Source organism: Neovison vison, chromosome 7 (genome assembly GCF_020171115.1).
Source record: "Neovison vison isolate M4711 chromosome 7, ASM_NN_V1, whole genome shotgun sequence".
Taxonomy (NCBI): Eukaryota; Metazoa; Chordata; class Mammalia; order Carnivora; family Mustelidae; genus Neogale; species Neogale vison.
In genome coordinates this window covers 113,628,440-113,645,904 of record NC_058097.1, presented here as the reverse complement: position 1 = coordinate 113,645,904, position 17,465 = coordinate 113,628,440, and the positions used below count along the sequence as shown (strand labels likewise).

Sequence of the window (17,465 nt, the reverse complement as noted above, 5' to 3'; positions counted from 1 at the left end):
AAAGATATGCAAATGGAAAATAAACATTTGAAAATTTGCATGACAGTATTTGTTTTTAGGGAATTTTTAATTCAAATAAAAATGGGATACCACTGCAAATCTTTTTTATTTTTATTTATTTCTTTTCAGCTTAACAGAATTCATTGTTTATGCACCACACCCAGTGCTCCATGCAATACGTGTCCTCCATAATAGCCACCACCTGGTTCCCCCAACCTCCCACCGCCCGCCCCTTCAAAACCCTCAGGTTGTTTTTCAGAGTCCATAGTCTCTCATGGTTCATATCCCCCTCCAACTTTCCTCAACTCCCTTCTCCTCTCCATCTCCCTATGTCCTCCATGTTATTTGTTATGCTCCACAAATAAGTGAAACCATATGATAATTGAGTCTCTCTGCTTGACTTATTTCACTCAGCATAATCACTTCCAGTCCTGTCCATGTTGATACAAAAGTTGGGTATTCATCTTTTCTGTTGGAGACATAATACACTATAGTGTATATGGACCACATCTTCCTTATCCATTCATCCCTTGAAGGGCATCTTGGTTCTTTCCACAATTTGACGACTGGGGCCATTGGTGCTGTAAACATTGGGCTACAGATGGCCCTTCTTTTCATGACATCTGTATCTTTGGGGTAAATACCCAGTAATGCAATTTCAGGGTCATAGGGAAGCTCTATTTTTAATTTCTTGAGGAACCTCCACACTGTTCTCCAAAGAGGCTGCACCAACTTGCATTTCGACCAACAGTGTAAGAGGGTTCCCCTTTCTCCACATCCTCTCCAACACATGTTGTTTCCTGTCTTGCTAATTTTGGCCATTCTAACTGGTGTAAGGTGGAATCTCAATGTGGTTTTGATTTGAATCTCCCTGATGGCTATTGATGATGAACATTTTTTCATGTGTCTGATAGCCATTTGTATCTCTTGATTGGAGAAGTGTCTGTTCATGTCTTCTGCCCATTTTTTGATGTGTTTGTCTGTTTCGTGTGTGTTGAGTTTGAGAAGTTCTTTATAGATCCTGGATATCAGCCTTTTGTCTGTACTGTCATTTGCAAATATCTTCTCCCATTCTGTGGGTTGCCTCTTTGTTTTTTTGACTGTTTCCTTTGCTGTGCAGAAGCTTTTGATCTTGATGAAGTCCCAAAAGTTCATTTTCACTTTTGTTTCCTTTTCCTTTGGAGACATATCTTGAAAGAAGTTGCTGTGGCTGATATCGAAGAGGTTACTGCCTATGTTCTCCTCTAGGACTCTGATGGATTCCTGTCTCACATTGAGGTCTTTTATCCATTTCGAGTTTATCTTTGTGTATGTGTAAGAGAATGGTCAAGTTTCATTCTTCTACACATAGCTGTCCAATTTTCACAGCACCATTTATTGAAGAGACTTTTTTCCACTGTATATTTTTTCCTGCTTTGTTGAAGATGATTTGACCATAGAGTTGAGGGTCCATATCTGGGCTCTCTACTCTGTTCCACTGGTCTATGAGTCTGTTTTTATGCCAGTACCATGCTGTCTTGGTGATCACAGCTTTGTAGTAAAGGATACAAAGTCAATGTGCAGAAATCGGTGGCTTTCTTATACACTAACAATGAAAATACAGAAAGGGAAATTAGAGAATCGATTCCATTTACTATAGCACCAAGAACCATAAGATACCTGGGAATAAACCTAACCAAAGAGGTAAAGGATCTGTACTTGAGGAACTACAGAACACTCATGAAAGAAATTGAAGAAGACACAAATAGATGGAAGACCATTCCATGCTCTTGGATCGGAAGAATAAACATTGTTAAAATGTCTATACTGCCTAGAGCAATCTATACTTTTAATGCCATTCTGATCAAAATTCCACCGGCATTCTTCAAAGAGCTGGAGCAAATAATCCTAAAATTTGTATGGAATCAGAAGAGATCCCGAATCACTAAGGAAATGTTGAAAAACAAAAATAAAGCTGGCGGCATCACGTTACCTGATTTCAAGCTTTATTACAAAGCTGTGATCACCAAGACAGCATGGTACTGGCATAAAAACACATAGACCAGTGGAACAGTGTAGTAAAGCTTGAAATCAGGTAATGTGATGCCCCCAGTTTTGTTTTTCTTTTTTAACGTTTCCTTAGCAATTCGGGGTCTCTTCTGATTCCATGCAAATTTTAGGATTATTTGTTCCAGCTCTTTGAAAAATACCAGTGGGATTTTGATTGGAATGACATTAAAAGTATAGATTGCTGTAGGCAGTATAGACATTTTAACAATGTTTATTTTTCTGATCTAAGAGCATGGAATGGTCTTCTTTTTGTGTTTTCTTCAATTTCTTTCATGAGTGTTCTGTAGTTCCTCAAGTACAGATCCTTTACCCCTTTGATTAGGTTTATTCCCAGGTATCTTATGGTTCTTGGTGCTATAGTAAATGGAATCGATTCTCTAATTTCCCTTTCTGTATTTTCATTGTTAATGTATAAGAAAGCCACTGATTTATGTACATTGACTTTGTATCTTGTCACATTACTGAATTGCTCTATGAGTTCTAGTAGTTTGGGGGTGGAGACTTGCATTTTCTGTATAAAGTATCATTGCAAATCTCATACAATGACTACAGAATTGAGAAACTGGCAGTACCAGATGCTGGCAAGGATGGGAGCAATAGGAGCTTTCATTCTTGCTGTTGGTAATACAAAGTGGTACAGCTACTTTGGAAAATAGTTTAGTCATTTCTCATAAAAAACAAATTATAGTCTTCACTTACAATCCAGCAATAATGCTCCTAGATATCTCCCAATTGATCTGAAAATTCATGTCCATACAAAAACCTTCATCTGATTGTTTATAGCAGTTTTATTTATGATTGCCAAAAAGCAAACAAGTTGTTCTTAAAAAGGTGAATGGATAGGGGTGCCTAGGTGGCTCAGTTGGTTAAGCCTCTGACTCTTGGTTTTGGCTCAGGTCATGATCTCTGGGTCATGAGATCGAGCTCCACACTGGGCTCCATGATCAGTGCAGAGTCAGCTTGGGACTCTCCCTCTCCCCTTCCCCAGCTCACACATACTCTCTCTAAAATAAAACAGATAAAATCTTTAAAAGTAAATGACAATACAAAGGGCTGATATCCAGGATCTATAAAGAACTCTTCAAACTCAACACACACAAAACAGATAATCATATAAAAAAATGGGCCGAAGAGATAAACAGACACTTCTTCAAAGAAGACATACTGAAGAAACGTTCATCATCACTACACATCAGGGAGATTCAAATTAAAACCAGATTGAGATACCACCTCACACCAGTTAGAATGGCCAAAATTAGCAAGACAGGAAACAACATGTGTTGGAGAGGATGTGGAGAAAGGGGAACCCTCTTACACTGTTGGTGGGAATGCAAGTTGGTGCAGCCTCTTTGGAGAGCAATTGTGGAGATTCCTCAAGAAATTAAAAATAGAGCTTCCCTATGACCCTGAAATTGCACTACTGGGTATTTACTCCAAAGATACAGATGTAGTGAAAAGAAAGGCCATCTGTACCCCAAGGTTTATAGCAGCAATGGCCACGGTCGCCAAACTGTGGAAAGAACCAAGATGCCCTTCAAAGGACGAATGGGTAAAGAAGATGTGGTCCATATATACTATGGTGTATTATGTCTCCATCAAAAAGGATGAATACCCAACTTTTGCATCAACATGGACAGGACTGGAAGAGATTATGCTGAGTGAAATAAGTCAAGCAGAGAGAGCCAATTATCATATGGTTTTTCTCATTTGTGGAGAATAAGGAGTAACAAGGAGGACTTTGGGAGATGAAGAAGAGAATGGAGTTGGGGGAAATTGGAGGGGTAGATGAACCATGAGAGACTGTGGACTCTTGAAAAACAATCTGAGGGTTTTGGAGGGACGGGGGGTGGGAGGTTGGGTGAGCCTGGTGATGGGTATTATGGGGGGCACGTATTGCATGGAGCACTGGGTGTGGTGCATAAACAATGAATTCTGGAACACTGAAAAGAAATAAATAAAATAAATAAAAATTAAAAAATAAAAAAATATACTTCTTGGCTTGCTTTTAAAAGAGAAAAAATATAAGTGAATGGGTTAAATTTGGTATATCTGTCTAGGGGAATATTATTCAGACATAAAAAGAAATGAGCTATCATGCTGTGAAAAACATGTAGGAGTATTGAAGATGTGTTTCCAAGTAAAAAAAAGCCATCTGGAAGGGCTACATACTATTTTGTTTCCAACTGTATGATATTCTGGAAAAGGCAAAACTATAGAGACAGTATAAAGGTCAGTGATTGTCAGATTTTTTGAGGGAGCAGTGAGGGATGAATAAAAGAAAGATTGGAGATTTTTAGGACAGTGAAACTATTCTGTGTGATACTGTAATGATAGACAAATGACGCTATGTATTTCTCAAAACTCATAGAGCATTACAATACAAAGAATGAAGTTTAATGTTTGAAAATCTGTGAAATCATTTATGAAGTCAGGACAATACCAGGAGGGAACACAAATAATGAAAGGAGAATCTTAATATATTACAAAATTATGAAACTTCAGTGAAGGAGGTAAGGGGAATAGGAGGTGGAAATGAGTGAAATTTGTAAGACTAAAAGCAAAGGAACTGCTCATAAGCACTGTGCTCTGGTTGATGAAGTTGGTTTCTATGGGAGTATGGGTTAAGAATTCTGATGCTGCTGTCCATGTACGTTGGAACTGACCAATTATGTAAATGGATAGTGGAAGGTGAGAGCCAGGTTTCTTGCTGTTGGAGGGGGAATTTACAAATACGTAGAATTAAAAGGAGGCTAGAATGATGACTGTGGTAATAGATTAGAGTTGGAGACATTAGTAAGAACTCATATTTAGCTTAATATAGATAAAGATGCTACATATAGACATATTCATACATACATGTATATGCATCTGTTAGTATACAAACATATTTCTTTGTCTTGTCAACTGAAAGGACCTTAAAAGAATGACACTCTTGTGGCAAGAAACACAGCTAGCATTGAGATCTTGTTTTCTAGTACCATTTCCTAATGAAATGAATTTAATACTGTTCCAGGGCAGGTGATAACCAAGATGAGCCTGAAGCATCTTGTAATGCCACGAAGTAGGGAAGTGCTCTCCCTACACACACACACACACACACACACACACACACACATACAATGGGGGTATGTCAAAGGGGTGTAGGAGCCAATCGAAAGAGCTCCATTGGAAAATTTGAGCTGGAAAATTTGAGTAAATAAAGTAATATTGGATTATAACCCAGTGTATGACATAAGTGTGGTAAATTGATAAAAATAAATAATTCAATAAATAATGTCCTATTTCTTAAGTGTGGGCTGCTCATAGTAAACTCCTTCCTAAAAGTATGGAAGTTGGGGTATGGAGAGCATGACTTTACAGTGGAGAAACCTGATAAACACTACTTCAGCCACGTGATCAAGGTCACAGTGAATATTCATCAATCATAAGGATACTACATACCCTTGATATAACGTGGTGAAAATGGCATTACCTCTGTGACCTGCCTCTCCCAAGCCCATAACCCCAGTGTAGTCATTACAAAATCATCAAATTCCAATAGAGGGACACCCTATAATATACCTAGGAAGTGCTCTTCAAAACTGTAAGGTCATCAAAAACAAGAGAAGTGTGAGAAATTGTCAGAGCTGACAGGAACCTGAAGAGACATGACAAATAAGTGTAATCTGGGATCCTGAAAAGAAAGACAATTAGATAAAAGCCATTTCTAAATCAATTATGGATTTCAATTAATAATGCCTCAATACTGGTTCATTTATTGTAATGAATGTACCATATGATTATAAAATGTTAGTATTAGGACCAACTGGGTACAGAGGGATATATGAGAACTCTGTACTATCTTGTCAATTTTTCTATAAATAGAAAACTTTTAAAAAGGTCTAAAAATATTAAAAACATGACACAAGAACTTGGGAGATGTAGCAAAGCTTGTCCCCATAAAATAATTATAGCTACAAACATTATCTGAAATATGGTCTCCCTATATCGGGAGTCAAAAATTATTATCACCACTGATGGGAAAGCAAGACTGAGAAGTCTGTACAAACAAACCTTGTTGAACCTTATTTTTCTAGTTGCTTCCTCACAATTAGCTGTCCTAGCTAAAGCCCCTTTGCCTTGTTATGTTTCCATAATTTGCTACTCTTTGTCCAACTTAGCATTGTAAGTACTTGGCTCTAAGGGGTTTCTTTTGGTCTTCACTTTTTGAAGGCTTCCATGCACATGTAAAAATAATTAAAATGTGTATGTTTTCCCCCTATTAACCTGTTTTAAGTCAGTTTCATTCTTAGAACCAACGGGAGATCGTAAGAGGGTAGAAGAGAAATTTTTCCTCTTCAGAATACAGTTTTCATAATCTTACTACCTACTATGTACCAGGAACTTACAATTAGGTTAGTTTTGTATATTTAAAATTTTATGCGGTTATTAAGGAGGACACATATTGCATGGAGCACTGGGTATGGTGCATAAACAATCTTGGAACACTAAAAAATATAAAATAAAATTACAATATTAAAAAAATTTATGTTTTCATACTGTGCCTGGCCTTTTGAATTTTTAATTAAAAATCATGTTTGGTGTTTATTCTTTTCACATAGATGTAGTAGTTATTCATTTGCTTTCATTCTGGACTGCCAGGGTCTGTCTAGGGAGTATCTGCTCAGATCATTTGGCATTTAACTGACCCCTTCCCCCAAATCTCTTACACCTTCTCCATCACCCTTTCTTTTGTTAAAGTAGGCTTGAATTTTTTCTTTTTTTCCCCCCTTTTCTGAAACCCATGCACCTTTATTGAGACCCAGAACATGTTGCTCTGTCTATACTAAAACGGGCATTCACCTGTGAAAAGACTGTGGTAGTTGCAGACACCTGCCACATTCTAAACACTGAATAATGTCCTAAGGATTTTCTCCTCAAAATTTGGTCAACTGAACATCAGCTTCTGCATTAGCTGGGAGGTTACCGAGATTCAAAACCAAGTACCCCACTCCAGATTTACTGAATTGGATTCTGTTTTCCCTTTTCCCTCTTGGAACTTGCAGATTTAATTTTCTTTTTACCACCTCTGGTACTTACGTTAAAAAATATATTAACTAATGTTTCTGGATGTTATAGCAGGTTAGTTCAGTGTGACATAATCCTGCAAATTAAGAATCTATTCAGTTACAAATAAGTTTTCCTTTTCTGCATCTGTATGATAATGCACTATAAGACTTAAATTACCACTGAATTTGACAAATTAGAACATACAGGGCTTAAGTTGCTTAAAAAGGAGTCAAGAGATGGTTTGGTATATCTCATGGAAAGGGTGATTATTTGATATACTTTGTTATAATTAAATTAGGCTAAGGTGACATATATGTAGATGGAACAAAGGAAATGAATGAAATAGTTTTGCAATGTAAGGATAAACTCAGAGTCTCTCTACTCTCATTCTGTATTTGCACATATTAACACTGGTTATATTAAAGGTGAAAGAATGACTTTCAACTCTAGGTTAGAACCTTAGCATAAAACTCTTCTTGCAATGTGATTTGATATAACATGAACTTAGAAGGAGTGTTTCTTGTTCTTACATCACCTGAATAAGAGTTCTTAGCATTTCCATAGAAAACACATGTTTTAATGAATCTCCAAGGTCCCATCATTGCTGCAGCCCAAGAAATGTCTGTCTTGTGGGATATATTTGAAATTTGTCCCGAGGAATGTTTAGTTCTCTTGTAATTTTGAGGAGTCTGAATATAATATTTGGAACCCATTTTAGTAATGGTTGGCTTTTAAATTATGCCAAGAATAAAACCCATATGAGAGATTTCCCAAATATTTTTCTTGACCTCTGCTCTTTTTCTCTTTACCCTCTCTCTGATTGAGTTCACATAATGTCATGACTTTAACCTTTATAGAAACAATTCTCCAAATCTTTTTTTTTTTCATATTCTGGTCTTTTGTCTTTAGTTAGCCTTCATTAGGCTGTATACTTCTACTTGGATGTCCAATTGGCAACTCAAGTCCACCATATTCAAAACTGAATGTATACATTTACAAATATTTGTATTTGTAACTCTTTGTAATTCTTCTTGAGTTCTCTGTGTTTATAGTAACACAGTAGTTTATCCAAACACCTAAGGGAGTATCTTTGGGAATTTCTTGTCTATTTCTAGCCCCTTTGTGGGAAGTCCTGAACACATAGTTAGTATGATGGACAAAAACCAGACAGTGTCTACCTGGACCTTAACCTAAATGTGAAATTGGGCCCACAGGGATACTCTTCACCACTTTTCCACAGAAATGTGTTGAAAAGGTTTTTACAACTCAGAGCTATGGCTTCCAGAAGGGTAATCAGTCTGTACTGATGAGATAGTTTCTGTTGAAGTAGCTACGTTAGGGGACACTGTAGTCGGTCTTGGGTGTGGTGGGGCTCTAGAGTTTTGTGGTGGAGGAATTCTTCCACACAGGAAGTTGCTGAAATCTCTACCAATAGTTCTGAGATTTTTTTTTTTTAAAGATTTTATTTATTTATTTGTCAGAGAGAGAGAGAGAGAGAGAGCGAGCACAGGCAGACAGAGTGGCAGGCAGACAGAGTGGCAGGCAGAGTCAGAGGGAGAAGCAGGCTCCCTGCGGAGCAAGGAGCGCGATGTTGGACTCGATTCCAGGACGCTGGGATCATGACCTGAGCCAAAGGCAGCTGCTTAACCAACTGAGCCACCCAGGTGTCCCAGTTCTGAGATTTTTAACCCAAGCCAATGCATCCCTATTGCATAGCTGAGAGCCAATCTGAATTCCAATGTCAAAATTTCGCTGATGGGTCTCTATGCTTCTTTGTAGAGACTGATGATGGCGGTGGCTGTGTTGGAAGGGGACCCAGAGAGAAAGTCCTGGCTGCTGGCACATTCAGTCTTTGTAGAGCTGGGCGATGGTGGTGACGACTGAGTTTCTGAAGATGTGTTACAGCTTCTGCTGCTTGTGCTCTGGCAGCGTGGTGGCTGCCACCTCCTCCTGAATTTTGGCTCCTACTTAGAGAACCAATGCTTGGGCTTCTGCTCCTGGTTCAGGGCCTCACCTTCCTTCTTGTGCTCCTCCATCCCCTGTGACCTCTGGCGGCTTATACAATACACCTGTGACCATATGCTCCTCATGTGGGAACCCCTGCACAGGAGTGCTGTCATTGAGCAGCCTTGTCATGATTCCTTGTAGCCACCCAGGCCTCCAGCACACTGCAGCCCCACATTGCCGGGGATGATCCCCACCCTGGGGGTTCCCCATCTCATGGGCCCTGCTAAAGGTCACCTTGGACCTATGGACCTTCACCACCCTCACCTCCCCAGCAGAGCCATCTACCACACCCGCCATTGTGCTCCTGACCACCAGGACCACCTGAAAGACTCAAGGTATTGTTTCTTTTTTATTACACTTTTTTGTCTTTGATTTTTAGAAATTTGACTATTTTGTGTTTTGGTGTGGATTTCTTTGGGTGTAATCCTGTTTGAATCTGTACATTTTTGTCTTTTGTCAAATTTGGGAAATTTTGAAACTTCCCGCAAATTAAACACTCTTTTAGTGCAGTTTCTCTTCTCTTTCCAGGACTGTGGTGACATGAATATTGGATTTTTTTTGTTTGTTTGTTTGTTTTGTTATGGTGCTATAGGCCTCTTAGATTCTCTTCAGTTTTTTTCCCAGTTACTTTTTTGTATGCTCTTCAGATTGTGTAATCTTTCTTGTTCTACCTTCTAATTCATTGATTTTGGTCCATTTTGTTGTTGAGTCCATTCACTAAGTTACTAATTGGAGCTAAAATTTCCCTTTTGTCCTTCTTTGTTTCTCTTATTTCTTCACCGACATTTTCTGTTTCTTAGCTGAGACTTTGCATTTTTCAATTTGTCTCAAGTGTGTTCATAATGTTTATTGAAACATCTTTATCATGACTTTCAGGTAAGTCTAACATCTCTGAACTCTCAATGTTGGCATCTGTGTCTTTTTTCATTTAATATATAATCTTCTTGGTTCTTGGTATTGAAACCTGCCCATTTTCATATTATATTATGAGACTCTGTGTCTTATTTTAATCTTCCTTTTAGTCTGTGGTTTTTTGTTTTGTTTCATTTTGTTTTGTTTTCCCCTAACCCTGCCCCAGTGGGAGAAGGGAGGGATTATTTTATTACTGCAGGTTGAATTAGAAATTTATGTTCCGAGAGACTATGGACTCTGAAAAACAGTCTGAGGGGTTTGAAGTGGCGGGGGGTGAGAGGTTGGGGTACCAGGTGGTGGGTATTATAGAGGGCACGGCTTGCATGGAGCACTGGGTGTGGTGAAAAAATAATGAATAATGTTTTTCTGAAAATAAATAAATTGGAAAAAAAAAAACCTAAGGAAAAAAAAAAAAGAAGAAATTTATGTTCCCCTCTCAGCCTTTGTTGACATTCAAAGGAGGAAACCCTTCAATACTACTGAATGGAAATGGGAATTCTGGCTCCCCACATATTCTTCACGGATGCTGAGGTGAGGGTGGTCTCACTGATGCTGGGTAATTAGAAGTCCTGACTTTCCACTAGGCCTCCTCTGACGACTTCCGTGCATGCACGCATGTGTGTGTGTATGTGTGTGTGTGTTTTGTTGATAAAGTTTAACATAAACTCATGAGGGTAGATAGTTTCCCACTCTGTCTTTGCTACCATGAGTGTAAGTGGAGCCAGTTTTTGTTTTTTAATTATTATTTTTATTTTTTAGGTTGTCCCTATCCTGGTCTTTTGCCTAGATAGAGGTAGCTTTTGTCTGGTCTTTATCAATTTGTCGATTTAATTTTTAAAAATATATGTGCTTATTGAAACTTTTTGTTGCCAGCTTCTCCAAATTTGGGATGTAGGATGCAAAAAGTAATCCAGGAAACTGATGGTGAGCCCTCAGTTCTGTTACAGGTGTATCTCTTCCTCTCTACCTTTAAGAAATGTCTTATGTTTGTTTTGTATATGTAATGTCCAGGGTTTTTAGTTGTGATAAGAGAAGGAATAAGAGAAAATATACCATCTTCACCCTCCCAGGAGCAAGAGTCCTATTTGGTTCTTTTCAAATTTTCTGCTTGTTAAAATATTTTATTTTATAATTTGTTTTAAGAATATTTGTCATTGCTTATTGAAACAGTTTTATGTTTACTGCATTAAAATTCTTGTCAAATAATTCTAACATCTGGATTATATATATAGAGAAAAATATAGAGTGAGAAATTTTTTTCACTAATGAAATTTTTCTGTTCCTGGATTTTAGTAGGATTCTGCAATGCATTTAGTTGTTATTTCTCCTTAGTCTTCCCTGATCTCTATTTTCTCAGTCTTTGCCTTTTTTTAGTGACTATAATGATTTTGAAGAGTATAGGTGGATATGTTGAATAATGCCCTTATTTGGGTTTGTACGCTGCTGTTTGATTATTAGATTGGGTTGTACATTTTAGAAAGAGTAATGTAGAGTGAGGCGCCTGTCATGGTCTGTTGGATATCAATATGACTTATCACTAGTGATGTTAACTTTGGTGAATTGCTTAAGGTGGTGTCTGTCAGGGAGAAAAATACACTGTTTCCCCCCTTTCCATACTCAGTTCTTCAGAATCAAGTCATTAAGTCTAAGGGAGAGGAATTAAGCTCTATGTCCTTGAGAGGAGTTATTCTTGAAATTCTTCTCAAAGGACATTTGTTCTTTCTCTACCATACCAATATCGAGCCATGGATATTGAATTTATTTTTTGGACATCATACTTAGTCAAAAAGCTAAACTCAGGGGTCCATCGACAGATGACTGGATAAAGAAGATGTGATACACACACATACACTGGAATATTACTCAACCATCAGAAAGAATGAAATCTTCCATTTGCAACAACATGGATGGAAATAGAGGGTATTAAGCTAAGCCAAATAAGTTAGTCAGAGAAAGACAAACACCATATGATTTCACTCATATGTGGAATTTAAAAAACAAAACAGATCAACATAGGGGATGGGAAGGAAAAAGAAAATAAGATGAAAACAGAGAGGGAGGCAAACCATGAGAGAGAGTGAACTCTAGGAAACAAACAGGGTTGCTGGAGGGGAGGGGAGTGAAGGGATGGGGTAACTAGGTGATGGGCCTTAGGGAGGGCACATGATGTAATGAGAACTGGGTGTTATATGCAACTGATGAATCACTAAATTCTACCCCCCAAACTAATAATATACTATATGTTAACTAAATTGAATTTAAATAATTTTAAAAAACCACAAATATTCACCAAAGCAAAAAAAAAAAAAGCTAAATTCATAGGTTACATATTATATGATTTCATTTCTTGTTCTCTAAAGGCATCAACTGTAGAGATGGAGAACAGGTTGGTGGTTGCAGGGGAGGGGGATTGGTGTGACTATAAAGGGGTAGAATAAAGTAATGGAAATTGCGATGGTCAGTACATGAATCTATACAAGGGATCAGATTGAATTGATCTACACACAGTCACACACACACACACCAGAAACACTCAGTACATGTAAAACCACTGAAAACTGAATAACATCTGCAGTCCTAAAGTCTAGTTATTGTACCGAAGTCAGTTTCCCAGTTTTGCTTTTATACTACAGTTGTTGAAGATGTCACTGTGATAGGAATCTGGATGGAGTTCAAGGGAATCCGTATATTATTTTTACAAGTACCTGTGAATCTATACTTATTTAAGAAAAATTTAGATGCCTTCTCACAAGCACAAGTAGAAATTAATATATATGCTGAAATTCTAAGGTAATAGTTTCTTGAAATGGGAGCCTACTAACACCTATTTTTCTTATAGATTTACTTTTTAATGTTGAAAGCAAAGACATTGAGTCAGAACAGTTTCATGGGATTACGGATTCTTAGTCTATCAAATAACTTCTCATTAAACAATTATCTGCAAACACAATAAAAAGTATCCTTTCACTCTATGCCTATAAAATATGCATAAACAATGATTATTTGAAGGTTCTCAAAATATTAAAAAGAGCATAATAAATAAACATTACTGTTCAGTTCACAAGTTCTGGCTAAAACAAATGTGTTACCTAGAAAGATAATTAGTGACATTTTTTAGATTCTATTTATCTGCATCTTTATAAGGGACAGCAGAGGGTCCTTTCTTGTAAAACCTAGGGAATATATAATCCCTGATGGGAAATTAACATTTACTGTCACAATTAGGGTATAAACTCAGACATTAATTTCTTCCTTGTAGAATATATCATGATAGGAAGATCTTAGGGGAGACCTATACCTAGATTTCTAATGAGGTCCAAAAGAATTATAAGCCTTATGCAAAAGCCTTGTTCTCTATGACATGGTACATCTCATGTCAGCTGTGTGGTTTCCCTTTGAACTCTCTTAGTAAATTTACAACTAGAAGTTTGATCTACTCCTCAGACCGACTCCTGGAACATTCAGTCTGGGAGATCTATGCTATTGCTCTTGTGCCTATTTTAAATAAAGAAGATCCTGTGACTGTATCTGCTCAGTTTTGATATTATAACAGTCAGTTCCTCCAGGACAGTGGAGGTGAAACTCACAAAGACTCTGCACTGAGTTCTCACAATGGAAGGAAAGTGAGTTATGCAAATTTCTATTTTTCTCTTACTCTGTTGCTGAAAAATGGTGAAAAGTATTTATTTTTAATAACAAGAAACTCAAATATGCAACTCTGACCTTACTGCCTGCATTATTCTCAGCACACCCTTCTGGTGTTGGGATCATTCTCAGTTTGGTAGCAGGAGACCTACAGCAGCTTCAAGTGACATGGTCAGAAAATAGGCACATCGGAGGAAGAAAAGTTTTGGGTTTTTTTTTCTAGAAATATTTTTTTGCTGAAATATACTATACATATGGAAAGGTTTACATGTCATAATCAGTATACAGATTGATATATTTCCACAAATGCTACTAATTTAATCAACATTCAAATGTTTCATGCCCTCCTACAAAGCAAAGGAAAATCATCTACTTTGCTTTGTTCATTATCTTTCCAGCTAGGAGGGAACAAAGGAGGTGAATGTGTAGAAGCACCCAATGTCTAGTTAACTACAAATCTTAGGCTACCAAGGGTCTCCCCAGTAAGTGTTATCAGTCATTTACTTCGTGGATTCTTGTAGTAAAGGATTTGGAAACCCTCTGAGACACTTCCTTCTAGGAAGCAAAGCATCTGGATGGTTGCTACTCTAGCAGATTTTTCTCTTTTTTGATAGTCATCACGGGGGAACTGACATATGTGGTAGGGTAATGGAAACATGAGTAGGAATTACGAAGTGAGGGGTAGGATGAGTGGGAAGCAGAGATGGGGGTAGCTCCCCTCTACCAAAGCTCACCAACAGGTAGCCTTTATCCTCAACTGCTCCATCCCTGTATCTTCTAGTAAAGACGGGAGCAGTTGTTTGTCACGAGCTGCTCATGAAACAAGACAGAGTGGTTTTAATGTTGAAAGGAGTATGTGCTAGTCCACTCTGACCCTGTGGAGTGAAGGAGGACTTATTTGCTGGTCTGAGTCTTCTTCTCATAGTTAAGAATGTGTAAGGAGGGGGGGAAAGCTGGGGTTTCTATTAACGGGACTTTCTTCTGTCCTCACAGATTTCCAAAGAGGACAATATTGGTTAGAAATGACTCCTCAGTGACTGAATTTCTTCTTGCTGGATTAACAGACCGCCCAGAGCTCCAGCAACCCCTCTTTTTCCTTTTTCTGATGATCTACATTGTCACCGTGGTGGGCAACCTTGGCTTGATCATTCTCATCGGTCTCGACTCTCACCTCCACACCCCCATGTACTACTTCCTCTTCAACCTATCCTTCATTGATCTCTGTTACTCTTCTGTTTTCACCCCCAAGATGCTGATGAACTTTGTATCAAGGGAGAACATCATCTCCTATGTCGGGTGCATGACGCAGCTGTTTTTCTTTCTCTTTTTTGTCATCTCGGAATGCTACATGTTGACGTCAATGGCCTATGACCGCTATGTGGCCATCTGTCATCCATTGCTGTATAGGGTCACCATGTCCCATCAGGTCTGTTGCTTGCTAAGTGTTGCAGCATACATGATGGGGTTTGCTGGAGCCTCTGCCCACACAGGCTGCATGCTTAGACTGACCTTCTGCCATGTCAACATCATCAACCATTACCTGTGTGACATTCTTCCTCTTCTCCAACTCTCTTGCACCAGCACCTATGTCAATGAGGTGGTAGTTCTGATAGTCGTGGGAATTAATATCACAGTACCCAGTTTTACCATCCTGATTTCTTATGTCTTTATCCTCACTAGCATTCTTCATATCAGATCTGCTCAAGGACGATCAAAAGCCTTCAGTACCTGCAGCTCTCACATCATTGCTCTTTCTCTTTTTTTTGGGTCAGCAGCATTCATGTATCTTAAATATTCTCCTGAATCTATGGACCTGGGAAAAATTTCTTCAGTTTTCTATACTAATGTGGTACCCATGCTCAATCCTCTGATCTACAGTTTGAGGAACAAGGATATCAAGGTTACACTGCAGAATGCCCTGATTAAAATATGGAGAAGAAACATGCTGTAGTTACAAGGTATAATGTAAAGGAATTTGATTTTTAAAAATTTTAGTTAGTATTTTTCAGGAAGAGGTTTTGATCATTATCAATATTGTGTTATCTAACACAATAACAGATAACAGATTGTGTTATCTGTGTTTTAATAGATTCATCTTATCATTTCCCTTATGTCATTTCCCTAAGTTATCTCATTTTTTGCTTCCATATTCCTGTACCTGATAATAGTTTACTAAATAACTAATAACATCTTTATAAAAAGAACAAGTTGTACAGATTCTTTTTTATTCCTAACCTGGACAAGTATGATAAAATTCCCAAGTGCCAGAAAGTTGAAATTACGGCTTGCCCACCTAAACCCAGAAGAGTGAATTACTTTAGAAACATTCTTTTTTTTTTTTTTTTTTAGAAACATTCTTTTACTTTTCCATATTGTCGCTGGTATAGGCAACAGGCTTCTATGAGATGTGTTCATTACAAACTACATCTATAGCTTAAAGTATAATCAAATCCTTTTGGTCTTTTAATTTTGTTCTATTTTCTTACTAACTTTTCTTTTTATTATTCTGTTCTCTCTTGTTCCCTTTGAAAATGGTCAAATCTGTATTACATAGCACCTACGTTTGGGAACCTCAGTCAGCCCAGTTCATTTAATACTGAAGTGAATACATATGACTCCACCCTTTATTGCCAAAAATAGTATTAACATAGTATGACTACAGAAATCATACATATATATCTCAGGATCCAAATATAGGGGATGACTGGTATATCAGATATTTTGAAAAAGAGCCTAAAGTTCTCACTGTAGTCTGTTATTTATCACTTAAAAGAAAATAATGCATATTGGGAGAAACATGTTAGACATTATTTTACCTTTTGTTTTTTTTTTTTTAAAGATTTTATTTATTTATTTGACAGAGAGAGATCACAAGCAGGCAGAGAGGTAGGCATAGAGGCTGGCAGAGGGAGAGGAGGAAGCAGGCTCCCCGCTGAGCAGAAAGCCCGATGCAGGGCTCGATCCCAGGACCCTGGGATCATGACCTGAGCCGAAGGCAGAGGCTTTAACCCACTGAGCCACCCAGGCTTTTTAATGATGTTTATAATGAAAAAAGGGTATATACTAATGATAATAAACTATTCCTAGCAACATTTTGTGAGCTTACTTAAGTCTGTGTCTTAGTCCATTTGGACTGTTATAACAAAATACTACAGAGTTGGTGGCTAATAAACAATGGAAATTTATTTCTCACAGTTCTGGAGGCTGTAAGTCCAAGATCAGGATGCCAGTACGAATGACTGAGGGTACTCATTTAAGTCACACACCTCTTCTTATATCCTCACATAGTGGAAGGCACTAGTGATCTATATGGAGCTGTTTTTATTTTATTTTATTTTAATTTTTATTTTTTAAAGATTTTATTTATTTATTTGACAGACAGAAATCACAATTAGGCAGAGAGGCAGGCAGAGAGAGAGAGGAGGAAGCAGGCTCCCTGCTGAGCAGAGACCACCCCCCCACCCCTACCATGCGGGGCTTGATTCCAGGACCTTGAGATCATGACCTGAGCTGAAGGCAGAGGCTTTAACCCACTGAGCCACACAGGCGCCCCTGGAGCTGTTTTTATAAGGCACAAATCACCCTCATGAGAACTCCATTGTCATGACCTAAGCACCTTCAAAAGGCCCCACATCCTGATATGTTTGCGGGTTAGGATTTCAACCTTTGACCATAGCACTTTGTCTCACCAAGAAGATAATAAGGATTTAAAATATATACTGTTTCCATAATTTTCCTGTTTCTCAATGTTTTTCTCATTTGTATATTTAGAATGTCAGATATATTGGGAGGACAAGAAATAC

General features: G+C 37.9%; 1 protein-coding gene and 1 pseudogene across 1 annotated transcript; one reads left to right on the top strand and one right to left on the bottom strand.

Moving 5' to 3' along the window:
- Positions 1-5,388: 5,388 nt before the first annotated feature.
- LOC122913460 (olfactory receptor 8B3) lies at positions 5,389-15,613 on the top strand. The gene is made up of 2 exons (XM_044260184.1): positions 5,389-5,408; positions 14,683-15,613. Exons 1-2 carry the CDS (start codon positions 5,389-5,391, stop codon positions 15,611-15,613), a joined length of 951 nt encoding a protein of 316 aa, XP_044116119.1.
- Positions 8,339-9,134, bottom strand: LOC122914035 (annotated as a pseudogene).
- Positions 15,614-17,465: the final 1,852 nt, after the last annotated feature.